Source organism: Callorhinus ursinus, unplaced genomic scaffold (assembly GCF_003265705.2).
Source record: "Callorhinus ursinus isolate GAN/ISIS: 27379988/994484 unplaced genomic scaffold, GSC_fseal_2.0 scaffold55, whole genome shotgun sequence".
Taxonomy (NCBI): Eukaryota; Metazoa; Chordata; class Mammalia; order Carnivora; family Otariidae; genus Callorhinus; species Callorhinus ursinus.
Genome location: NW_027397117.1, coordinates 3,735,756 through 3,763,065, shown reverse-complemented (window position 1 = coordinate 3,763,065; position 27,310 = coordinate 3,735,756). Strand labels below are relative to the sequence as shown.

The window sequence follows — 27,310 nt, the reverse complement described above, 5'->3', positions numbered from 1 at the left end:
GTATATAATTTTACTGCTTTCTTAAGAACTTTTCCTTTTGTGCTTCTTAGAATTGTCCAATGAGAAATTATAAAAGATGTTTTTAAAGTTTATTTTTGAGGGGCACCTGGTGGCTCAGTCAAAAGAATGTCCAACTCTTGATGTTGGGGTTGTGAGTTCAAGCCCCACATGGGGTATAGAGATGATTTAAATAAAGTTTATTTTCAAAACACCGAGTACCTCTTTTTAGCCTGATAATTTCTAAAAAGGTCAGACCAGTCCAATTAAACAGTATAAAATGGAGGCAAAAAAGAGGAGGTGTCCAAGGTCATTCAGGAAACCTTCTAAAACACGCCTAAGTTGTGTAGAAATAAGTACAATATAGTTGCACCCTAAAATAGAGTGCTAAGGAATATAAATACATGTAAACTTACTACTATGTATAAAATCAATTTATATCCAACATTTAATGACTATGACAAATTGAAATACTAAAAAGCTATTTAAAAAATGTAGAAGTTCAGGGCAAAAAATGTAGAAGTTCAGGGCACCTGGGTGGCTCAGTTGGTTAAGCGACTGCCTTCAGCTCAGGTCATGATCCTGGAGTCCCGGGATCAAGTCCCACAGTCCCACATCGGACTCCCTGCTCAGCAGGGAGTCTGCTTCTCCCTCTGACCCTCGTCCCTCTCGTGCTATCTCTCATTCTCTCTCTCTCTCAAATAAATAAATAAAATCTTAAAAAAAAAGCGCTAGTACTTTTAAAAAAATGTAGAAGTTCAAAATATGGATCGCAAATATAATTCGCTCCACTGATATTTTCTTTAGTCCCTTCAAAAAGATACACCATCCACTGGGGCTTGGTTAGATTAGCTGCTGGCAGTTACACAGAACACAAAAAATCAAAGAGGAAAACAGATCTTAAATAAGGAAGGTTTTATTTTTTATAAAGATTTTATTTATTTATTAGAGAGAGAGAGAGCTACAGCGAGAGAGGGAACACAAGCAGGGGGAATGGGGGAGGGAGAAACAGGCTTCCCAAGGAGCAGGAAGCACAATGCGGGGGCTCAATCCCAGGAACCTGGGATTATGACCTGAGGTGAAGGCAGACGCTTAACAACTGAGCCACCCAGGCGCTCCAAATAAGGAAGGTTTTAAAGCTAAGAAAAACGTCTTAATTACTGAGTCATCAAAACACTGATTCAAAGTCTATTAACTGTACTTAACACCAGAAGACACAATGTCTTGTGCTTTGGTCAACTCACACTAAGCTTCAACAGTGTCTGTAAGCTTGCTTCAAACTGCCTTGGTTTTCCTCTTGTTAGAATCTAAGGCACTAATGTATTTTAAAGCATCTCCCCCCCTTGCCCCCAAACACACACACACACACACACACACACACACACACACACACACACACACACACACACACACACACACACACACACGAATGGCTCTAAGTTTTGGAGAAAGAGAAAATGTTTAGAAAGAAAGAAAGAAAGAAAGAAAGAAAGAAAGGGGCCTGTATCTGAGGTAGAACCTACCGAAGTTGAACTCCCTCACTTTCCGCTTCCCAGCATTGGCAGGCTCCGTGACCGGTGGCTGGGGGGGCTCACTGCTCTTTGGTCTCTTGGTAGGTGGAGAATAATCATCATCTTGAAAAAGAAAATTGTCATCACTGGAGGAAAAGTCTGAGTGACTTCTGGCTGCCGTCTGCTCAATTTTCAACATTCAAAAGACGGGGACCTGTACATCCGTTTGCAGCTGCCCCATCAGTACTTCTCTAAGGTCATTTTAGGCCTACCCTTCCCAGTTACACCTGCAGTTTTCCTACTCTCGAGGGGAGGCGCTCAGGTGAATAGTCCTCATTTTCCTTTGCCTTACTTCATCTTCTTTAGTCTGTTTAATTTGAATTACATCCTCCTCAATTTCCCTGCTCCCCTAAATCCTCTCAGCTCATAAGATTACAGTTTAAGTCTTTCAGGCAAAAGGTTTTAAGAGACAGATACCTACAATTATACAAATATACACGAAAAGGGGGAGGAAATATAGCTTGAAGAGAAAAATATTTCAGCTTATACAAAATCCAAGCATGCATAAACAAGGGAGGGTAGGTAACTTATGTCAAACACTTTTAACAAACACAGAACTTAGAGAATTAATGAAATTCACGTTATTTGTGAAACAGATAATGCTGACTGAGTCAACACAAAACCCAGTAGAAATGAACAAGCAGATACTGAAGTATAGAATGTAGACCACTTCAGATGTTCGTAGTGCGAGTTCGTGCTACAGTCTTCATGGATATGTCCTGCACCTCAACCCTGCTAGGAAACTTCAGCTAATGCTAGAATTAAGGACATCTGGATAAAATAAGAAAAGCTATCAATGTCATCTTTTTTCTAGAACCCTGAAAATGTCACATGGCACAATACTAAGCTTTCTGCTCAAACATTATCCATAAATTACTAAAATATCACTTTAAGAAATCTCTACTTGAAACTCAGTATGGGATAGAAAAGAAATAATCACTGTGTTAAAGACAATCACAAAAAGCTGCCATTCAAGTACTACAGATCACTCTTTTAATTTTCACTCTCCTCTCACAGCTCAAGGAATCCGCTCCATGAATGTTGTGTGACTTCACCTTGTCACATGCTCAACAGTGCAGCTGAGCTCAGACTCTTGAGTGTAACTCTTAGCACCAAACTAGCATGGTACTCTCCAAGAGATAACAAGAAATCCAAATTAAGCCAAATACACGACATTGCCTGGGACAACCATACGTAACTTCTATGCACTTTGCATGTTAATCAAGGGAAAATCTGACTGAAGCCTAAAACACCTGTCTGCCATTCCTCTCAAGGAGTCAGAGAACACGACCAGACACTGTTGCCTGGCTCAATGACTTCGGGTTCTTCCTCTAATGCCATTTGCTGATTATTGTAACCAGTAAGAGGAAAAAGTCACCAATGTCACCAATACCAGATTAAGTCATATCAGGACCCATTTATGAGCTGGGAGAGACAAAAATGCCACGTTTAGGGGATAATGGGAAATGTTATCATATGAACAACTTACAACACTCTTTCACGTGTTGACTGCCATTGTAGAAACCCTTCCTCAAACCCAGAAAAAAAGAAATCTATTGTAGGAGATTTAAAAATTATGAACGACTTGTAAAAATTCGACCGTGTCATGTGGGCTTATTAAATTACTACAAGGATTAGTGATCAAATAGCTATAAAACTGGTCAAAACACTATAAAAAGATTTATCAAGTAATTGAATTCAACCTATAAAGATACATTTGGGAAAACACATGAGGTATCGTTAATACATTTACCCTTCCATTCTGAAAATGTACTGGGAAAAAACATCTTTTGCCACTTCCAGATTTTTAGAAGCCTACGATTATTTTTATGCTAGTTTGCATAAAGTAAAATGAAAGACACTCGTTTCACCTAGGAATAGCGTCAAACTGTTTTTGCTTTATTTTATAATCTCTACTCCCAACGTGGGGCTCAAACTCATGACCCTAGATCCAAAGTGGCGAGATCAGATCAAGAATGGCATGCTCTACCGGCTGAGCCAGCCAGGAGCCCCGCGTCAAAGCATTTTAAATGCTTAATGTTAACCTTTCTTTATAAACATTAAGCAATGACATTAAAAACAAAAGTACTTTCCCTGTAGGTCATTATTTAAACTGATTGTTAACTGAAGTACATAAAACAAAAACTAAAAGAGTATAAAATTAAGAAGACAAGAGAGCTGGAGGGTGTAATGAAGAATCCCAGCAATCTATTATGTTAATCTCAACTACAAACTCTGAAACTGAGGCCCAGGGGAAAGGGCAAGGGAGCTTTTCTTCAAGTGTCAAGACTGCTCCAATCAGTCCCACTTTATTTTGCAACATAGAGAGTTTAACAGGATAAACATATTTTATAAAAGTAACCTCACTAACTATAAACAAAAAAGAACAAAGACAAACCTAGGTGAGTATGTGCAAACAAGACAAGCGATTGATCAGATTGTAATAGATTAAAAAGTGGTCTCCTATTTCTCTCCAGGGACAAATAAGTTTAATCTATAAATATGAACAAATACAAAGAGATGTATTAATTATCTGTGATAACAAAAGATCACACCACACATTCTAGTAGAAGACTAATCCACTTCATATATTTACTAATCGATCTTTGAGTGTTTTAAATCCTGTGAAACGTGGAATGAAATCACAAGAACAGCTATGAACTTCCACAGTCTTTTCCACTCTTTGCTGCAAAAAACTGTCATTTCTTTTGCGAAAGCACGAGAAAATGTTATTCTTGACATCAAAATCCTTGCCATAAAGGATCAAAATTACATCTCTGTAGCAAAACCATCACATAAAGCTCTAAGCGTTTGCCTCTTGTGACCCTCAGGTCTGGCAGACCGAACACTGTCATTCTAATTATCATGGCATTTCCACATTAGAAGCAACACTTTCGTGTTAGAGACACATATTTCAGGAAGCTTCAAATTCAAGCCCAAACTAAAAATGTTTACATCATCAATGCTAAAAGCTTTTAAGATAAATTTCAAAATATTTTAACATGCACAAGTTGTTATGCGGTAATAACTAAGAACTATGCTATCAGTACTAATACAAGCACCCACCACACTTTGAAAACAGGCAGCTACCGTCCCTAACTCAAAGAAAAGCCCATTCTCTTTTTTGTAACGTATTTACAAATATACCTACAGGACAGCACAGACTTCAGAGCTAAAATTTATTACGGCAACCTGAATGCTGAGTGCCTTAACAGAATATGAAACAAATTTTCTGGTACTTTTATTTGCAACACAATCCAATAGTAATGTTTTCATCATACAATCTGACACCTATCTTTTAAAAGTCAAAATAAACTAGACACTACAATCCCTTTTGAAATTATGCAGAGCCATGAATTACCCTACACATTTCAAATTAACGGATGGCAGTTTTCATCCATGGATCCAGGTCCCAACTCCTCTAAAACTCTAATTTCTACATAAACAGTTGGAAGTTCATTACGTGACTCTTCAGCAGCTATAAAATTCAAAAGACAAAAAATTCAAATACTAACCTACTCAATCATCCAGATTCTATGAACATGCCAGTAACATTTCTAAGATAAGCACAATGATTAAACAATGATGAACAGCAAAGCCTATTTATTGACTATTTTCAGAACTCACTCTGAATTCACCCACTTTTATCTCCACTGCGTTGGTCCTATTCTAAAACACCTAGCCTTGGGCCCTGGGTAGCCACACGCATGTTGCGCTGGTGTTCTTGCTCCACCCTGCCTGCTCTCGCTTTCACAAAGCAGGACAGAAACTGTTGCTCCTTGATCAAAACCCTCCAGTGGACTTGCTTATCTGGTTCATGCCTAAGTCCTTACTACCTCGTACAGGTCCCAAGGCAGACAAGGTGCTTGGTATTTACGCAATGATTAAATGAGTACTTGCAAAGTGCAGTCCTCAAGTATAAGCAGCAGCCAAATACTGACGAAGGTCCTAGGCATGAATGTCACAAAAAAGGATTCCAACAGAGGATGACAAGTAATCCAGCTACTGAAGCTCTAATACAGTGTTCTCCAACAACGGTCCACGTGCCAACTATGTGAGGAGTGCACCTCTGTGTTGAAGTATTTATGTGTTTCCATGTACAGGAGAAAGAAAATCTACTACTTCAAACACAGTTTTACTTAAGAAGATGAAGGATTAATTTCTAAATGAATCTCACTACAATCAAGTTAAAGCAAAATCTGGGGTGAAGAAACAAACAGGAGGTTAGGCCACAGCACAACGGACATGTGTGAAAGGCTCAGGTTTGGCAACCAATGTCCTAAAAAAAGTACATGACCAGAGAACCTCTTCTGAAGCACAAAAGATCCCTTTACTACCATGCCCATGACAGCTAAATCAAACAATTCTGAAATAAGACTGTCTCTGCATGTATCAAAGACCTGTCAGCTGTCTGATTTTACCCCCAAATGTGGGCAGTGTTTACTAAATTAAGTCAAGTGTGGTCCTCTTATTCCAAAGGCGAGTTCCCAAACCTAAGTCACACAAGGGGGGAAATGTGTACCACTAACTTCAGAGACAAATGGATCACCATGAACGGGTGAGCACAACTCTGAGCACACGCCACCAGCAATGGTAAAGATTATGATCCTAGATGATGTGTCTGCATCAGTGCCAAATTAGCCTCTTTGCATCTCCACATGATTTCAAATACAGAGATCAATGACAAAGTGTTGTGGAAAAATCTAACAAACTTACTTGATGACAAGTTCTTTTTTTTTCTTTTGTATACTATTTGGGAAATGCAGAAAGATATAATGGGAGAAAATAAAAGTCATCCCAAGCAAACAGGATTATCTTCATTTAGCTTCTTTTAAGCTTTCTAGATACAATTTTCCTTTTACACTTGCTCTGTTTATCAAAGGCAGGGATTTTTCAATCTCGAAACTTATCGTAAGGGTCTTTTTTTCAGGTCACTTACTTAAAACCAAACTGAACAAAAAACCACCCCCCTATTTCTTTTTTTTTTCCTTTAAATGTTTTATTGTTATGTTAATCCACCCCCCTATTTCAATGTGTGTTTTTTTCTATTTTTTTTAAAGATTTTATTTATTTATTTGAGAGAGAGAGAATGAGAGATAGAGAGCATGAGAGGGAAGAGGATCAGAGGGAGAAGCAGACTCCCTCCTGAGCAGGAAGCCTGATGTGGGACTCGATTCCAGGACTCCGGGATCATGACCTGAGCTGAAGGCAGTTGCTTAACTATCTGAGCCACCCAGGCGCCCCTTTTTTCCTATTATGAGGATATACCACGTTTTATTTTTCTCACTATCGATATTTAACTGGTTTCTACAATTTTACAATCATCTTTCCAGAAAAAATATACAACGTGCTTATCAAACAGATGTGTATGTAAGTTCTCATTAGATGTGCATGTAAGTTCTCATTTGACCTTCCCTGTTAATATCACACTTACAGTTTACCTTCCTTCAAAAAAACCTGGCATTTCACTGCTATTCTGAATATAAAGACATTCTACAACCTGTTGATAAATTCAGCTGGGTAAAGCAAACTTCTGGCACTGTCTTAAGATTCAAAGAAATAGGATTTATCCCTCTCCTCCAAAGAGTCAAAATTGAAAAGACTGACACACTTTAGGTTTATGATCCATTTATTTCATGATTATCTTTAGAGGTCTTGTGCTATAAAAGTATTTATTTTCTAAGCAATTTTAACAGCCTTTATCTGCTTTAAGCGTTCATAAATCCACTAGGTTACTAGTCCTATTTAAAAGTTTTATTCTAGGGGCGTCTGGGTGGCTCAGTGGGTTAAGCGTCCCTCTTGGTTCCAGCTCAGGTCATGATCTCAGGGTCATGAGATTGAGTCCCACATCGGGCTTGCGCTGAGTGGGGAGCCTGCTTAAGATTCTCTCTCTCGCTCTGCCCCTCCCAACCCCTGCTCTCTTTCTCTCATAAAAAAGTTTTATTCTAATTATTTTAATAATCATCTATTTTTCCTATCTCTACAGAAAGGACAAAGTTCTGAGTGTGCATAATAGTTACATGCTCTTAAGATGTCCTTCTCTGGTAACTGAGGTTTCTAACTAAAAAGCAATTAAATTTGAGTATTTAATGCTGACTACAAACAATTCAAAATTGCTTTTAGGTTAGTAAAATTATATTAATGATACAAGAAATATGTATGTGATATTGAGATATTAACACATGAAGTATGAAATAAATTTTCATGAGAATCATCAGCTATATATATATATATATTTCAGAAGCAATGAAGACAAACATTTTGAATAGTATGAAACAGCCAAACACGATAAATAACAAATGACAAAGGAGACAGGTTATTAAAAGAGAGAGAGATCAAATTAAGAAAGGTTAGGCTGCAGGAAAAAACAAAACACAAAACAAAAACACACAAAAAAAATCCCCAAAACTTGGAAGTACCAAGATGGGCTCGGAAGGGGGAGGGGGGACAGACCTATGGAAATGTGATATATGTGTACTTTAAATGTCCATTATAATGTTGTATGCTAAAAACATCTACATAATTTTGCAAAACTATATATACATGTGTATTTATATATAAAATTACCTTTATGTGTATACACAATAAAAGCACATCTACCCCTGAGTTTAGGGAGTTTAGGAACTTTAGAACAGGGCCGGGGGGGGTGGTAAATAAACCTCCACATAGTGCAATTTACTGTAGTGTTTCAATATTTTACCTTAGGAAAGAAGTACTGGGGTGGGGGGTACCTTTTAGAGGTCTAGTGTGAGACATTAATTGAAAAGGAAAAATATCAACATGCATTTAGTAGTTATTAAATATGAAAAGTGATACTGTTAATAATCCTATTAGCTGGATTTATACATAATTCTGGTTCATCTGCATTCATGCAGTACCTTGGAAGACAAAACTAGGTTTGAAACCACTTTAGCTAAAGATATTTCTTAAGAATGTATTCGTCGCTACTGCTTCAAAAGTTGTTTTTAAAGAGATTCTGCATTAGCCTTTCATAGTTTTCTAGGGGCAAACATGAAGAAAGACAAACTAACTCTCCACACTTTCCCTTCTATATCACTGAGGTGCTGGTTATCTCTCTTCTATCACGACTCAACCACAGGTTCTAAAATCTGTTCTCATGTGCATCATGTCTGGTCATAGTTTTCATTTATTTTTCGATTCCCGGTGACAGAAAAGGATAGCTCGGTCCACCCGCAGGCCACTGCTCGTGCTCACGGCTTGCTTTGTTGTCTAGAACTCCCAAAGCACTGGCTGCGCTGCTGGGAAGTGGGCTGCTTTGGTCACAAATACACATATATGCTTCAATTCTTCTCACAAGTTTCCGTTAAGAATGAATGAAATGCATACTTAGCAATGTGAATGTGACAAAGAGTTTTATGACCAGAAGTAAACTTTTGGAATCAAGGCTTTTAGGTAACTAACCTTCAATAGTCACCTCAACTTCGGGGTCCTCACTTGTTTCTGAAGGGACATGCTGAGTAGAATCTTGAAAAAAATAAAATTCTAAAATGACATTCATTATAAAGCACTTTCTGTATGTTCCAACATTTCACTGATTTGTTACTCCAAAAGCAGCCTAAGAGAAAATTTTTACTGGCATTTGAATTCAGCTCATAGTTGTTATGTTAAAATATCTGACCCTTTTCATTGCAGACAGGGTAAGAGAAAACAAAAAGAAAACTCTGGGACAAACTATTTGATAATACCAAGTTACTTGCATTAAGCATTAATGGACTCAAAAACCTCAGATTTTAGAAGGAGAATATAATGCTGTACTATTGTTTTCCTGCTGTAACTAGAAAATGCTGGGATAGACACAAACGCTTTCTCTTCTGTTTACTATTTCCCCTCTCCTTTCAGAAATCCTAGGAGTGGTTTACATCGTTAAATAAAACCACAACCAATGTTTTGCTTTGGGGACCTTCATATCAAGACAATGACTGGGACAGATGCATACAGGACTCTATCCCCTAACTTGATACGGACTTAGATATTTTATTTTTGTGTTACTACACAAAACAAATGTACATCAGAATGTTAGTGCTGGAAAGCTCAGCTAGAGAGTATCCTCATCAACTCTCTTCATTTTGCAAAGGTTGAGAGATTAATTGATTTGCCAAAGATCATGTTCACTTGTTAGTAAAGAAATAAAGACCAGAACCCAGGTTCGACTCAACTCTGTTCATACAGCAATGTGACAATAAAAATCTCAAACATCAAGTATTTCAAAGCCTAGTCATCAGATACCATTGTGGACTATGGAGCAACACAGACTGCCTGAAGACTGCCTGGGCCCGGTGTGGCCTGCACACAGGTAGCTCCCTGGTGCACACAGACCGCCTATCTAAAATAGAGATGTTGTTACAGAGGAAACATCTATTACCTCCACACAGTAAAACATCAGGAAAAAAAAAAAAAAAAGCATCCACACAATTTTCTATAAAAAGATCTCAAAAAGAAATGTAAAATAATTTTTGTTGAAAATAAGCATCTCGGTATTTTTTGCAAGAAATGTACTTCAGTTAGAAGCCCTAATTCTAATTCTAAAATTGAATTTGGAAAGCTTAGCCAACATTCCAGGGACCTTAAGACTACCTTCTCCTCAAAAGAGGGTAGAAACAAAATTAATGACTTTAAAAGGTTAAATAAAAATTTATCGTATAGACTCCCTTTTTATCCCAGGAAAAAAAGAAGGCACAACATGACCAGTTTATGAGAGAAATCATAATTCTAAAACAAGATTCAGATACCTTATGCCAGTCATTTTCCTTGGGAGAAATCTACAAGAATTCTTCTGGAGCTACATAAACTGCTGAGAAATAGGAAGCCATTCGGCAAGATAACAGTTTTACTTAGGATTGCGAGTATTTAAAGAGCCATACCACAGTTAAGTATTTCCTCAATGCCACAACTGAAGGAGGATTGGCTGAGAAACAGAAAAAGGAGTTCCACAGGGTAGTTGTGGGGATAAAAATAATCAGAGAGAAAATCCCTCCTTTATTAATCTTATGTGGAAATACTTTAAAAAATGGTACCATTAAATAATATGTTTAAGAATGAAATATGAACAGAAGCCAGTCATATTTTTAGGTCTAAAATACTGAAGCCATTCTTTCTGAAGGGATCCTTAATATGGCACAAGACGATCAAGATAAAAGGGCAGTATTTTGCATCATGAAGAGTTTTACTTACCACTTCCGCTTTCATCCCCACATGCTTTATTACCCAGTAGAGTAAAATATGTACATTACATCTTAGGACTAAAAAAATAAACCTGTTGGCTAAGAAGGCATACCAAAATAATCATCTTTTGGGTTCCAAATAAGGTGTTTTATGGGTAATAATTAATAAAGAACAAACACAATATGAATACTGCAAATTAAAAATCCCTTTATATCTAACCTTCTGCTGGTACTTCCATTTCTGTTCCTTCATTGCCTTCTGAAGAATGATGGCTTCCTAAAGAGAAAATAAACCACATATACTATACCAGTAAAAACTTACATTGAAAGAAGAGAAACTAGGCAACACTGCAAATAATTTAACACTTAACCATACAACATATACAAACTGATTAACTCTTTCGCAGTTAATTCCAACAATGTGATCTAATTCAGAAAAACATGTAACACTTCTATTTGAAAGCACAAAAAATTATTTTAAAATGTAAATAGATAAAGTAAACCTAAGTAGGTTTGGGGATTTAATATTATTTACTGTAACTATACAATATAATTACTGATAGATGTTGGAATTTGAGATACAGAACAATTATGGTTCAAGGTACCATGCTCATCTGTCAATGACGCACACACAAAAACACAAATCAGAGTAAATGCTATCTTTGCTCACAGACTATTAAAAGTCTACACAAACAAGTTCAGGTTTGGCTGTGAAATGTTTCCTGCTTTCCATTTTTACAATGGCGGAAGCTATGGAAACTCAATCCCCATTATTTAATCAAAGTTGTACTAAAAGGAAACTCGTAAGTTAAAATTTAAGATACTACCTTTAGTCTCAAAAGCATTTTAATTCAGGTAATATAATCTGCCTGCTTCTAAAAACTGGAACATAAAGCAATGTATCAGGTTAGGCAGTCACAAGGTAAACAGGCTCATCCTACTAGAGCAGAAGTTTTACTCATAAATAGGAAAGAAGTAATCTACAACATCAGAGAGCCACTTAGGATTAATTGCCCAAACTGCCCCAGAATATTCATCCTCTGTCCTTAAATGTCTGAGCTGCAAACATGGGAAAAGCTGCAAATCACTGCCTTTGTGTATCAATAAACTATATTACCTAGGAGTAAGAATAAATCACACAGGGGAAACAAAATCCAACCTATTTGGTCATCCACTGATAACTGAACTCAGAAGCTATACTAACGGTGTGACCCTCAGACATAGGTTGTAAGTATATTTTATCTTGATTTTTAAAGAGCATCAATCACAGTTTCAAAAACTGCCATTCAGTGTCTTAGTACCTTTTAACTTAAAATGCCTTAATAAGGTCAAATACTTTGGGTTTTTAGATGTCTAGCTTTATGATGCCATAATTATCTCGGGATTCTCTTCCACTTACTCCATTATTATAAAAACTCACCTGAGCTCAAAATGCTAGGTAAATCTATAAATCTAGAGCCATGAATTATTCTTTAATTAACTTTTAAAAACTATGCTTTCTCAACACACAGACCCCCCCCCCTACACCTTTACATTAACATCTGAATTCATGGAGCACTGGCTTCTTTGACTGTAAAGTCAATGGAAACAAAGATGTGAGGTCAAAGGGATGGGAGTTAATGGAGCAGAGACCAGTATTTAGTGAGGAAAGGGTGGGTAAAGAATAACAAGGTAAGGAGGTTGTTCCACCCTAATATCACAAAGAGTGCAGGTCCTTTCTGTTCTTTTTTAAAATCTGAAATAAGCAATTATATTTACAGTCAAAGTAAAACTAAAAAAGCAAAAAACAAAAAAAAACAGATCCTACTCGACCACAGCCAGAATAGACAGAAGTAAAAGCCATCACAAATAGCCTACAATCATCAAGTTAGGGCACACTATACAAAAATTCCCAGAAAAGTATTCAATTAATAAACTTAGGGATTTATTTACAAGTGGTATTTCACAAATCTTTCTAAAAACTAAGTATCAACATGACCTTATCGAAATTTACATTACTAACTATACAATAAACACCGTATTTCTGGCTATTCTGATATAAGGTATAAATGTGTACTTTACCTTAAATATGAAAGTGTGTCATGTACCCATTTCGAGATTCATTACTAGATTCACAAAAGGGAAAATTGGTTTTGAAAAATTGTTGCTTGTGAAGTTCATTTATGTTTAAAAAAAAGGCCAATACATTTTCTTTTTCCTTTTCCATTTAGAAAAGTAACAATACAGATATTAATACTAAAACACAGTCTGTCCAATATAAAGAACATCACATCAGAACAGTATGTGGGAAAACGGAAGCAAAAAGGTTATACCTTGTAAAGACTTCGAAAGGGGGAGTTTGTCATCAACATCATCAGTTTCGGAAGGGCCTGCTTTGGAATACAAAGATAATACTTCAAAAGTAATCCCAAAAATATATTTTGGGTCACTTTAGTAAACAAATTTGGGTGAGAGATATGGAGTAATACAGCCTTTTCATGAACAAAAAAAGGCAAAATGAAAAAAATATGACAAAATGAGTGGCATCCATTTATGCTCTTATTGAATGGAAAAGGTGTACTCAGATAAATTCATAGACAGCCCAATGAGATTTTGAAAATGACCAAACATATATGGATTGAATGGGAATGACATGTCTAAAACATGGGTGGACATGGGTCTTTCTACCCAGTAGAAGGTTGGTTCCTAACAGCAAACTGCAACTTTCACTTCATACAGATTGTAATTGCAGACTTATTACACGAGGTGTATTTCTTCCTTCCCTTACAAATATTTAATTTTTTGTCATGCTGAAGAGAACTGCAGAATCAAATTCTTATAACTTCCTCAGAATCTCTAAAATCATGTAATTAAACTATCAGTAAGCTTGAATCTCCACTGAAACAAAACAAGACAAACTAACAGTTATTAACTCACAATTCCCCCTTTCCTGCAGATCCACAGGATTCCTTAATAACCTCACATTGTCCTTCCCAGTTATTAATATAGAAAATATTTTGAGTTAACCAAACCCTCACAGAACACTATGAAGATTCTGACAACACATTACATGTAGTATCAAGCTTGTTAGTGATGAGAGTAATCTAAAAGACAACAAAACGTTGTGCTTTTAATGTCTACTTAAAATAAACAACGTTCTTGTACTAAAATGAATACAAAACACTTCAGTATCTCTGAATACAGGATAGTATCATAAGACTTTTGAAAAGTGCCCCTAACTCATGAGAAATTTCACAAAGACTCAAACTACACGTTATAAGTAAAGAACATGTCATAGAAGAAAATTTCAGAGAAAATGCACAAACTGTATTTGAAATTTCAACTAAGAGCAGGATGCTGAATGAAAGAGGCTTGAATTCAAATGCCTGATTCACTGCTTCCCAGTCATGCGCTCCTGGGTAAACAATACACAGAAAACAATTAATTAAATGATAGCTAAGGGTGTTACTTGACCTCTAAGTTCGGCTTTAGCTGCTTTTTCTTAAGTCTGGCTTTGTAGTATCTTAAGTATTGTTCTGCTCTAGTTTTTTAAAACTAAGGTCCTCTTTAACACAAAGTACATTTTTGTAGGATTTCTATTTTAAATAACCTGTTTATGAAGCACCTGGGTGGCTCAGTCGTTAAGCATCTGCCTTCAGCTCAGGTCCTGGTCCTGGGATCAAGCCCCTGCTCAACGGGAAGCCTGCTTCTCCCTCTCCCACTCCCCCTGCTTGTATTCCCTTTCTTGCTGTCTTTCTGTCAAATAAATAAATAAAATCTTTAATAAATAAATAACCTGTTTACTTCTGAATTCTAATTACACTAATTATATCTTTTTTTTACACTAATTATATTATGTTCAGAGAATTTAAGGTTATCTGTGAACAAGGATAATGTCAATTTTTGTAAAAGATAGTTTTTCCCCTTTACTCGTTTGTTTTACAATAAATGTAAAAGCACATTTATGTGTTTGGTGCTGAATTCTACATGTGCATCAATTAGCTTATGTTTCTAAACTGTAGAATGCAAATATTCTACTTATAATCTATAGGTATTCATCAGCATGATGTTTTAGTTATTGACAGTCATTTGTTAGACTCTCCCACATGACTGGGGCGCCTGGGTGGCTCAGCCGGTTAAGCATCTGCCTTCCTGGGGTCATGATCCCAGGGTCCTGGGATGGAATCCCGTATCTGGCTCCCTGCTCAGCGGGGAGCCTGTTTCTCCCTCTGCCTGCCATTCTCCCTGCCTGTGCGTGCACTCTCTCTGTGTCAAATTAATAAATAAAACCTTAAAAAAAAAAATCCCACATGACTGTAGGTCTATAAATTTATCACAATTGTGTCAATTCTTTATTTCTATTTTAATTTTGAGGCTATATTGTAAGGTGTGTATGTGTGTACACACACACACGGTATATATTAATAATCACTATTTCACCTCAGTTACTTATTAGTATACATTATATAGTTTAACTATTTATACCTATTACTTTCTTTCTTTGGCCTCAAATTAATATTGTTAAACTTGATTTCTAGTGGTTAATATTTGCCCAGGATACCATTCCAGATCACTATCCTCTCAAACGACCTATGATGTTTAATTTTAGCTATGTATGTTTTAACACACATATTTGGATTTTATTCATTCTAAGCACACTCAAAATGCTAGTGGTGTCTACTCAGTCATGAAAATCAAACATTCCTAAGAGAAGATGTCTAAAGAATAAGATTCCATAAACCTGGGCAGATGTACATTATGTCTTTAGGTTTCACTTTAAAAGAAAGTATTTTAGAAATACAATATAGCAATGCAAATAATCTATAAGCACACCTAACAATATGTCTCACAAATTTTGTTTTTTAAAAGAAGCCTAGGGCTGCCTGGCTGGATCATTCTGGTGGAGTGTGTGACTCTTGATCCTGGGGTTTTGAGTTCAAGCCCCAGAATGGGTGTAGAGATTACTTTAAATAAATAAATAAATAAATAAATAAATAAATAAATAAAAATTTTTTTAAAACTGAAGCCTAAAACAACCAGTACATGCAAAAGGATTCCACTTACATGAAATACAAAACCAGACAAAACTAATGTAGGTTGCTGCAGGTCACGAGAAGGGTGTTGCCTAGAAAGGAGTCCAAGGGAAGAAGCTTCTAAGGATACTGGCACCTAACAACAGCCCTTCAGAAAGCATGAAAGGAGAAACAGATCCAGAGCCACTTGAAGATTTCAATACTGTTTAACTGCTAGAACAAGCAGTCAAAAATAGCAGTAGGGATAGCAGACCTAAATGACTATCAACCAACCTTAACAAAGTTAAAATAACTGAAATTATACAAGATGTGTTTGCCAAGCATAACAGAAAAAAACTGAGGATCAGTAACAGAAAGATACCCGAGAAGTCCACACAAGTATGTGAAAATTAAAACTACACACTTCTCCTGCTATGACACAGTAATCACACTACCAGGTATCTACCCAAAAAAATACAAAACCACTAATTCAAAGGGATATATGCATCTCTATGTTTACCGCAGCATTATTTACAATAGCCAAATTACAGAAGCAGCCCAAGTGTCTATCGATTGATGAATGGATAAAGAAAATGTGGAATATAGAGAGAATGGAATACTATTCAGCCATCAACAAGAATGAAGTCTTGCCACTTGCAATGGCATGGATGGGGCTAAAACATTATGCTAAGCAAAATAAGTCAGTCACAGAAAGATATATACCCTATGATTTCACTCATATGTGGAATTTCAGAAACAAAACAAACGAGTAAAGGGGAAAAAATATCAGAAAGACAAAGGGAGAAACAGACACTTAACTACAGAAACACACAAATGGTTACCAGAGGGAGGTGGGCAGGGGAATGGGAGAGACAGGTTAAGAGGGATGAAGGACCGCACGTGTCAGCACTGAGCACGGGTACTGTAGGAGAGTGCTGAGTCACTGTGACACTGTGACACCATGACACTGGAGGAGAGTGCTGAGTCTTGTACCACTGTGACACTGTAGGAGAGTGCTGAGTCACTGTACCACTGTGACACTGTACCACTGTAGGAGAGTGCCGAGTCACTGTACCACTGTGACACTGTACCACTGTAGGAGAGTGCTGAGTCACTGTGACTGTGACACTGTAAAATACTATACACCTGAAACTAATATAATGCTGTATGTTAACTACATTGGAATTCAAATAAAAACCTAATTAAAAAAAAAACTACGCACCTCTACAAAAACCACAGGACAAAGAAGAAATCACAAGGAAAATCAGAAAATGTTTTGAATTGAATGAAAATAAGTATAAATCAGTTTGTGGGCTACAGCTGAACTGATGCTTAAGAAGGAAATTTATGGCATTAAATGCTTATATTAGAAAAGATCACAATCAAGGATTTACTCTTCTATCTTAAGAAACATAAAATAAAAACAAATTAAAATGAAAACAAGAAAAAAAGAAACTTAAGAGCAAAACTCACTGAAAATAAAAGCTGGATCTCTGAGAAAAAAGAAAAATTACGTAAAAGCTCTAGAGCTGGACCAATGGTTCTCCACTGCTAGTGACTGTGTCCCCAACTCCACAGGGAGTGATTATATCATATAATTATGCCAGTTTAGGTGGTCACAGCTAGGGAGATACCACTGGCATCCAGTGGGTCAAGGCCAGGAAAGCTACTAAACATTCTACAATTCATAGCATAAGAGAGATACCCACAACAGTGAACTGCTGGATCAAAATGTCAAATTGACAAGCTTGAGAAACCCTGAGCCAGACAACCAAGAAAAAGATAGACACAAATTAAGAAAACTGGAAATGAGAGGGGCATCACTATAGACCTTGCAAATATTAAAATAAAAAAAGGACACTTAAGGCAAAGTAGACAGATTCCCTAAAAGACATACCTCAACAGCCCACAACTACTAAAAGAAATTTAAAAATTAAAAAACAGACCAAGTTTAAAAACTTTCCATTACGGAAACCAAAAGGTCTAGGTGGCTTCACTGGCAAAATTCACCGAACACTAAAGAACAGAATAGTACCAATTCTACAAAAACATTCTTCCAATACATCACTTCCCAATTCATTTTACTGAGGTCAGAGTTACCAAAACCAAATACAAAGACATTTACAAGAAAAGTCTTGACTCATACCTCTTAAGAACAATCGATAATACATAGAAAGAATACATTATAACCAAAAAGGGTTTGTTATCCCAGTAATGCCTGGCTGGTTTAACATCTGAAAAGTAGTATCAATCACCATTTTAACAGAGTAAACATGAAAAATCCATATAATTATCTCAAGAGATATAGAAAAGACCTTCTACAAATTCGACATCCAATCACTATAAGCACTAAACACAAGAGAACGTCCTCGAACTGATGAAAGGCATCTACAGAAACCCCACAGCTATTATACTGAAAGATGTGGATGTCTCCTCTCACTACTCCTGTTCAATACAAGACCAGAGGGTCCCAGATAGCACAATTAACCGAAAGGAAACAGAAAGAATGACATTGTCTCCTTAGAAAATCCCGAAGATTTTACCCACGAGTTGCTTGAACTAATAAGTGAATTTTAATTGAGTCACAAGGTACAAGGTCAGTACTTAAAAATCAACCTCAGTTCTATGGACTGGCCATAGTTGGAAGCTGAAATGTAAATGAACAGTACCATTTTCAGTAACAACAAAAAACATTAAATACTTAGATGTAAATCTTACAAAATGTGCACTAAGGATCTCTCTGCGGAAAACAAAGCTCTGATAAAAGAAACCTAGGGAAAGCTAAACAGGTAAGAGAGAGAAACCATGTTCGTGAACCAAAAGATCGGGCATGAAGGGAATTAGCCCAAATCAGCTGTTCAGATTCACCATAATCTCTATCAATATCCCCACAGTTTTTTGAACAAATGTCCAAGCTGATTTTTACAACTGATATGAATAAAGGGGCTACAACAGACAAGATAATTTTGAAAAAGAAGAACAATTTTGTAGGACTCCCACACTGATTTCAAGACGTACTATAAGCTACAGTACTCAACACATGTGAAGTTGGCAAAAGGACACACAGATCGATGGAACAGAATAATCAGAGATATAAAGGTAATGCAATGGAAAAAACGTCTTTTCAACAAATGCTACTGGAAAATTTGGATATCCATATGCCTAAGTTTGAACCAAATTATCTTCCACACCATACAAAAATTAGGCCTAAACTGATCAAAGACCTAAATGTAAAACTACACACTTTTTATAAAACATAGAAGATCATTGTCTAGCTCCTCCTACCTTCTTTCACTGTACCTAAGGTACTATCATTTCAAGCCATCTTTCCCTCCACAAACATCTGATTTCCAACCCTCATTTCTCATGCATCACCTTAAATCACTCAACCTACAATCTGAAAAGGGGACAGAAAAGCTTTTATACTCATGGCTGAGAATAACACAACTCTAAACAGACGATACCAAAGATGAAGGCAGACTTTTTATTTTAAAAAATAATCTGAGTAAAAACAAAAAAAGACTATTGTATTCCACAGTATTTATTAAATTTATGCTCAGGTATTAGTAAGGTACCAACAGCTACTTTTATAAAGGCTAAATTTTTTCCAAAATTTTAACTGTTTAAGACTCCACAGAACTGTCTCAACCTCTTAGCCATGAATTACTAACATCACAAAAAATAAAATTTTCGGGGCACCTGGGTGGCTCAGTTGGTTAAGCATCTGCCTTCGGCTCTGGTCATGATCCCGGGGTCCTGGGATCGAGCCCTGCCATCGGGCTCCCTGCTCAGCAGGGGGCCTGCTTCTCCCTCTCCCTCTGCCTGCCTGTCTGCCTACTTATGATCTTTCTCTCTCTGTCAAATAATCTTTAAAAAAAATTTTTTTTAAAAAGTGTTCAAAACTGATGAATAAAAATAATGAAATTCTAAAAAATAATTAAAAAATTAAAAAATAAAAATGAAATTCACTATGAAACAGTTTAATATATGTATACAGATATTCACAGGATTACAAACCAGAATAAATTTATTCATAAACTTTTACAATACTCCAGAATTGGTAAGGGCTCATCTTTTTAAATGAGCTACAACTATTAGGCAAATCACAAATCACAAGCAAAATGAGGTCTTGCAAGACACTCACTAAAATGGCTAAAAAGAAGACTGACAGGACAAGTGTTGGTAAGGATGTGGGACAACTAGGAACTGCCGGTGGAAATGTAAAATAGTACAAGCACTGTGCGGGTTTCTTACAAAATTAAATACCTACCATATGTCCCAGCTATTCCATTTCTAGGAATCTACTCAAGAGAAATGAAGGCATATTTCCATACAACAATTTGCACACAAAAATTCACAGCAACTTTGTTTTTAAGAGCCCCCCAAACTAGAAACAACCAAAATGTCCATCAATATACAAAGAGATAAACAAATTATGGTAGACAGCCAAGCAATGGAATAATCCTCAGCAATAAAATAGCATTAGCTATGGGTATATGTAACACTGTGGATGAATTTCAAAACAATTATGTGGAATGAAAGAAGTCACATCCCATCCCAAGAAAACAGTACATACTTTATAATGATTCCACCTACAGATTTTTCTAAAAAAATGGAAACTCATGTCAAATGACAGAAAACAGATCACTGGTTGGCTGGGGAGGGCAGTGAATTGCAACAGAACACAACGAAACTTGAAGGTTATGGAAATGTCATTATCCTGACTGCAGTGAAGATAGCTTTATAGGTATATACCAACAACAAAACTAATCAGCTTTAAATGTTTTCATCTATTTTATGCATCTGTAAAAATAAAACGGACTATAAAATATAGAAAACGTTCTTCTAAACTAAAATCCAATGATGGGTAAGAGCAAACTGCATTATAAAACCACAACCTTTAATGCCTCCCTAATAAGCAAGCAAAAAGATGTGGAACGAAGTGATAAATAATAGCTAAAAATTTGTTAATGTCTTACCTTTTACAGATTTTTAAGATAATGATAATATTTACACAAGTATTTTTTTGTTGCACAAATAGAGCATTCGAGGTTCAGAAGATCTCTTGTGTCTTGCAAATTAACACTAGAAACTAGAATTGAATTCTGAATTGTGCCACAACTTTTGCTTGTCCTTTTAAGAATATTAATGGCTATTTTACATTTCCCCTGTAGACAGATTACTTATTCCACTGCCACATTTTTGAAATCTATCTTATTCCAGTGATAAATTATAAGCACACATGCCAATTAAGAAACAATCAATAAAGTAGTATTTAATGAACTCAAGCAATTGATAAATTTGAATTTTAACCGCCAATAACTTCTGGAAAGAAAAATGGAATGCACAGTATTACCTTGAATGTTATATTGATAGTAATCAGGATCTTCTGATTCTTCTTTTACTGTCACAGCTGCCATTTCCAGGGAAATACCTGTAAAAACAAATGAAAGTATCTAATTACACTGTAGGGCATGCAGGTAGATGGTGTAGGAAAATCTCTCCCGCCCTAATAATGCAGCACAATGCATACATAAAGACTTTGAAAGGACAAAAGTTTGCTAGGTAGCAAAGGGGCAAAATTCATCTAAAATCCAAACTAAACAAAGTTTTGTTTTTTTTTTTTAAAGATTTTATTTATTTGAGAGAGAGAATGAGAGAGAGAGAGCACATGAGAGGAGGGAGGGTCAGAGGGAGAAGCAGACTCCCTGCTGAGCAGGGAGCCCGATGCGGGACTTGATCCCCGGACTCCAGGATCATGACCTGAGCCGAAGGCAGTCGCTTAACCAACTGAGCCACCCAGGCGCCCACTAAACAAAGTTTTAACTATTACTAATTTTCTGAAATTATTTGCTGCTTTTTTCTCTGACATTCTTATCTTTGGATCAGTCACACTCTCTTTTCACTCAACATTAAAAATGCTTTTACAAGGGGTTCCTGGCTTGCTCAGTCAGTAGAGCACACAACTCCTGATCTCACGGTCATGAGTTCAAGCCCCATGCTGGATGTAGAGCTTACTAAAGAAATAAAAAAGACTTTTACAGACTTTTACAAACTACTGAAAATCACTTGTAGGGGTGCCTGGGTGGCTCAGTTTGGTTATGCATCTGTCTTAGGCTCAGGTCATGATCTCAGGGTCAAGACATGGAGCCCTGCGTCAGGCTCCATGCTGGGCACAGAACCTGCTTAAGACTGTCTCTCTCCCTCTCCCTCTGCCCTCTACCTCCTTCTGAAAGGGGGAAGGAAGGAAATCACTTGTAAACCTCAGTTGTAATGACTCAATACTCCACAGTTAAGAATGACTTTAATAAGATATGTTGATTTTTTCCCCTCCTAATATATCCCTTTATTAACAAGCATTCTGCCTAATGCTCTGCCAACAATTAGGATAGGTAATTGGATGTGGACCTCTGTGGCTAGACATAAAAGCACACACTGCCCAACTACACACGTAGGAAGGCTAAGCACAACCACACAGTTCTGATGGACTAATCCTGTGCTGGTGCTATGTGACATGAGAAGCACACAGAGAATCCTGTCAACTGGAAACAGCTCAAAAAGAACTAGCTTGCCATGCTAAGGGACACTTATTCCTAAACCAACAAAGCCAATTACCAACGGGAAACAGGTTTGCTCCCCACAACAGCGGCAGGGAACAATCTTGAACCCCTGAGATTCTGTGGGCTGTCTCTTTACTACATCAGTGTTCATCAGTAAAAGTTAAGAGAAAAATGAAAGCAAACAAAAAAGGCAAATCCATTGGGGATTTAGACCCTTCAGGAATGAAGGTTCAGAAGACCTCAACCAGGTAAACAATCTTACCAGCTAAGGTCCTGACTGAAGGCAAAGGAAATACAATATAATGGGTAATGAATTAAAGAAGGTATGAATTCTTGTGACAAGCTGTAGAAATGTGAACACTGTACATATTTTCTTCCATGTTAGGAGTGTGTCTTTCTGCAAATACAATGTATTTGGATATATAAACTGTTTTCCATTCTACTTTGCATTATTATTTTACAAATTGTGTTCGGTTTCTGTTACCATGTAGCCTCTAGAAAAAAAGAATATTCAAACAGGTTGAGAGTAAATTTGAGACACAAATAATATATCTCATGAATGGACACTAATAGGTCTCCCAGGGATAGGCACAATGACTGTCAGAACATTGGAAGTCCTCATTCTGGGGAGAGGGCATAAATGATTGACTCTGCAGCAAAGAGAGCTACATCCTACCAGTGGGAACAGTTGTTCTGCTGCTCTAGGAAAGTCCAAATACGTGGAGAAGGGTGTGGATGGAGCAGCCAGAGGTAGTAGCCAGTGCGGTCATGAAGCTCTTGTCCCAGTTCCAGACACACCCTCTGAGACCCTGCTGGAGCCTGGACTGCAAACCAGTTTGGCTCCTTGCAAAAGCTCCCAAGGGAACACAGCAGGGTGGAGGCTACAAGGCTAGAGTAGAGATCATGAACCCATGACTTCCTTTTGGCTTCTTGTCTGCATCTTGTTCCGATGAGGGGTAGGTCACTGCTTGTGCCCTCCATCAACCTGCTGAAAGTAGACCCTTCCCAGAGCAATAGCAAGACCCACTGGAAATTGTTTCCAACACTACCAGAACCAGTTTTAACACGTCCCCGTCCCCTCAGATATCAGTACCATCCAAATAGTCTCCCACCTCATAAGTCAAAATTAAAGTTCTAGGGGTGGCAGCCTATTCCCTGGGTTGTTACTTACGTGATACTTTAACATACTCTTTCTTGTTACAAAGCTAATGACTATAACCAGTTCATCATTACAGTAAATTTTCTCCATTCAAATAACTGGTATGGCTTTTTTCTCCTGACTGGACCATGACTGTTATACCCAAGAAATATATAAAAAAATAAAGTAAAATGGAAATATCAAAAGAAACTGCAGCATAAATTGAGAATATGAAGATACAAAGTACAAGAGAGAAAAAAGAAACCTCTATGATAGCAACACTATTATATCCATACATACAGATGCCTAAAGAATTCAATAAAATAGGACTTTTCTCAATTCAGCATGTTTATTTTTAGATACAAACTATTCAGGAAATGACTGTGAATAAAAGAGAGAAAACGATGTCCAAAATGATGATTTAGGTGCAATCAACTAAAAGCTAAACAGAAAACTGAGATCTCCTATGGCATGAAAAAGAAAGGGAAAAACCTTCTTTTTGGAAAACAGTATAAAAGATTCAAATACTTCCTCCCGATAAAGATTCAATGGTACCTTCTTGCACGTCTCCCAAAAAACTAAGACTTGGCCTATGGTGGCAGAATGAGAAGAGGACTGACAGGAGTGGCAGGGGACACCGAGCGAGGGCTTTAAGAGACTAAGCTAGAGGAGGGGGCAAGCATGAGTGGTGACAGCCCAACAGGGAAGGTCAGAGTGGCAGTGAGATAAGGAGGGTAGCGATGAGCCATGGCTTAGACAACAGGACACGGGTCAAATGAAGTAAATATACTAAGAATATCTGATGGGCAGAATTCTAACAGGAGGAAATTATACAAGAAAAGGAGGGGAAATAACACTTGGGGTTCTCCATCTCTGACACCCCTGCTTGTGTTCCCTCTCTCACTGTATCTCTTTCTCTGTCAAATAAATAAATAAAATCTTTAAAAAAAAAAAATGAAGGGCGCCTGGGTGGCTCAGTTGGTTAAGCCACTGCCTTCGGCTCAGGTCATGATCCTGGAGTCCCGGGATCGAGTCCCGCATCGGGCTCCCTGCTCGGCAGGGAGTCTGCTTCTCCCTCTGACCCTCTCCCCTCTCATGTGCTCTCTCTCTCTCTCATTCTTTCTCTCAAATAAATAAATAAAATCTTAAAAAAAAAAAAAAAAAGAAGGATGGCAAAGTCAGCCAAAACGTGTCAGAGGACATGTGAGACACAGGGAATGGCTACTTGCAAGACAGATGACAAAGGGTTGTTGTATTGTACTTACAAAGAGCTAATCCAAAAAATTAATGATCAGAGAGTCAAGAAGCAAGAGAAAATGCTTAGTATAGTTAAAGAAATGGAGATAAAAATCCAACAAAGATGAAGTTGTTCCGGCAGACTGGCAAACACTCTGCTCATACTCAGTAAAAAGCAGACAGAAAGAGCAGCTTTAAAAATTCTTGATGACTGCTTAAACTGTTACTTTATTACAGATGATGCTTTGGTAATTCTTACCATTTTATTTATTTTTTTAAAAATTTTATTTTTAAGTAATCTCTGTATCCCACATGGGGCTTGAACTCACAACCCCGAGATTAAGAGTCATGAGTTCCAACCGAGCCAGCCAGGCGCCCCTTTCTTATCATTTTAAGGTGCACGTGTTCTTTGACCCTTTGCCGCCTTATAAAAATGGCAGTTAACCTCCGGTTCCCATCAGTGGAGTTCCTGGTTGCCATTCAACCCAGTAAGGCGATGGCTCTGTATCTGCTGATACACAAGTGTCTACAAGACGAACTGCTAGTTAGTTGGAGAAATACTACCACGGGATATCATTGAATAATAAATTTTTTATTTTAAAGTGTCACTTTTTTTAAGTTGTTTTTTTTTAAAGAATTTATTTGACAGAGAGAGCGAGAGAGCACAAGCAGGGAGAGTGGGAGAGGGAGAAGCAGGCTTCCTGCTGAGCAGGGAGCCCGACGTAGGGCTTGATCTCAGGACCCTGGGATCATGACCTGAGCCGAAGGCAGACGCTTAACGACGGAGCCACCCAGGCTCCCCACCATCCTTCATTTTTAATTCTTTCTTAGTCAAATGTAGTACTTAGAAATCTTTCAAAGGAACTCTTACATCTGGAATTTCTCACACTTCACAAAGTCAAGTCAGACTCTCGGCATGTTGTTTTCGGTTCTCTAGTTGATTCTCTGGTGTTCTACACACACAATCCAATCATCTGTACAAGTTAATGGTGCCTCCACTTCCTAATTACTTACACCTCATTCTTGTGTACTGGTTTATACTAGAACACTGGCAAGAAACTGGTGAAAATGTGCCTCTTTCTACAAAGAGTGCTTCCAGTGGTTCTCTATTCAACACAATGATGGGTTGGCATTTACAGCTCTGTATGATAGCCCAACCAATCAGGTTAAGGATTTCTGCAGACTTCTTATCATCTACTCAGATGATATATTATTTCTAATTATTTCAATAACATGAGAAAGTGAGTTTAGAGATTTTCTAGTAATATCCTTGTGTTCCTAGATGAACCTTAAGTCTGAAGTTCACTGCATAAAGTAATTTGTTTTAAAGATTTTTTTTACTTAAGTAATCTCTACACACAACATGGGACTCGAACTTACAGCCCGAGATCAAGAGTTGTCCCATGCTCTACCGACTGAGCAAGTCAGGCGCCCCAAGATAATGTTTTAACTAATGTGAGAGCAGAGTAAAAGCTCCATAATGACAGGTTCTGCAACAGCACAAACTTGGATATAACAAAATTACAATCGACTTCCGTCCCCTCTTAAGAGGTGAAATCAAAATCATCACTATTTTGCAGTGATATACTGCATTTGATACAATTAAAATTTCTGGACCCCAGCTATAGCCTCTGCTCAGGTTATACAGTTTATATATGCCTTCAATAAGAAAATGCAGTAAATGTCCATTTCTTGTTGCCAATCACCAAAGCTAACTATAACTTATATTCTTAGTAATAACACAATGATCTTTTAAAATTATGTATTATCTTTAAAAGATGACATTGCCTTCATTCATAGAACCAGAGTAAGAAAAAAAATCCTGGGGCGCTTGGGTGGCTCAGTCGGTTAAGCGTCTGCCTTCAGCTCAGGTCATGATCCCAGGGTCCTGGGATCCAGCCCCACATCGGGCTCCCTGCTCAGTAGGGAGCCTGCTTCTCCCTCCCCCTCTCCCTCTGCTGGCGCTCCCCATGCTTGTGCTTTCTCTTTTTCTGCCAAATAAATAAAATCTTCTAAAAAAAAAGAAAAAAAATCCTAACAATGGAATTGTAATCCAGTCAGGAAGAGTTGTATGTTTTATAAATTCGCAAAATGACTTGCGCCCTAGAAATGGAACATGGCAAAAAAGCAAACATTAAAGTAAAATGTCCAAGATCATGCTCAGTTCTCAAAGAACTTGAACAGTAAAAATCAATTTAACTAGATGGTCGAAGTGGGAAAGGAGCAGCAGCATTGGGAGATAGTAAAATCATTATATCCTCATTGTTCCGTATGTTAACAGGTAACAAAACCAAACCTTCAAATGACATGAGCTACACTGTGCTGCTGCTCGTCTAAGACTGGGCGTTCAAGGTCAAGGGAACAGAAATACACCTGGTCACCTGAGGTTTGACAGAGGTGCTGAGGCGATCTGATGGGGACTGGATAGCTTTTCAACAAAGGACGCCCAAAGGACGCCAGGGCAGCAGGGCATCCACACACAGAAGGATGGATCAGACCCTTCCCTGGCAACCCGCGCAACAATGAACTCAAACAGGCCTGAGGCTTAGACGTAAGAGTTAAAACTGTATAATTGAAGAAAAACACAGCACAATGTAAAATTCCTCATGACCTCAGGTGAGGCAGAGAGTTTAGG

General features: G+C 37.4%; 1 protein-coding gene across 8 annotated transcripts in view; it reads right to left on the bottom strand.

The window, feature by feature from the left end:
- GTF2I (general transcription factor IIi) overlaps window positions 1-27,310 on the bottom strand; it is a 101,017-nt gene that overhangs the window by 36,442 nt on the left and 37,265 nt on the right. For 3 of the 8 annotated variants that reach the window (XM_073884203.1, XM_025864765.2, XM_073884201.1), the window contains exons 9-13: window positions 21,098-21,175; window positions 13,063-13,122; window positions 10,971-11,027; window positions 8,991-9,053; window positions 1,521-1,631 (exon numbers count right to left, since the gene is read on the bottom strand). In XM_073884203.1, coding sequence (XP_073740304.1) covers window positions 1,521-1,631; window positions 8,991-9,053; window positions 10,971-11,027; window positions 13,063-13,122; window positions 21,098-21,175 — 369 coding nt within the window. The remainder of the gene's footprint in view (window positions 1-1,520; window positions 1,632-8,990; window positions 9,054-10,970; window positions 11,028-13,062; window positions 13,123-21,097; window positions 21,176-27,310) is intronic. The other 5 variants (XM_025864766.2, XM_025864768.2, XM_025864769.2 and 2 more) reach the window with 5 other exon arrangements.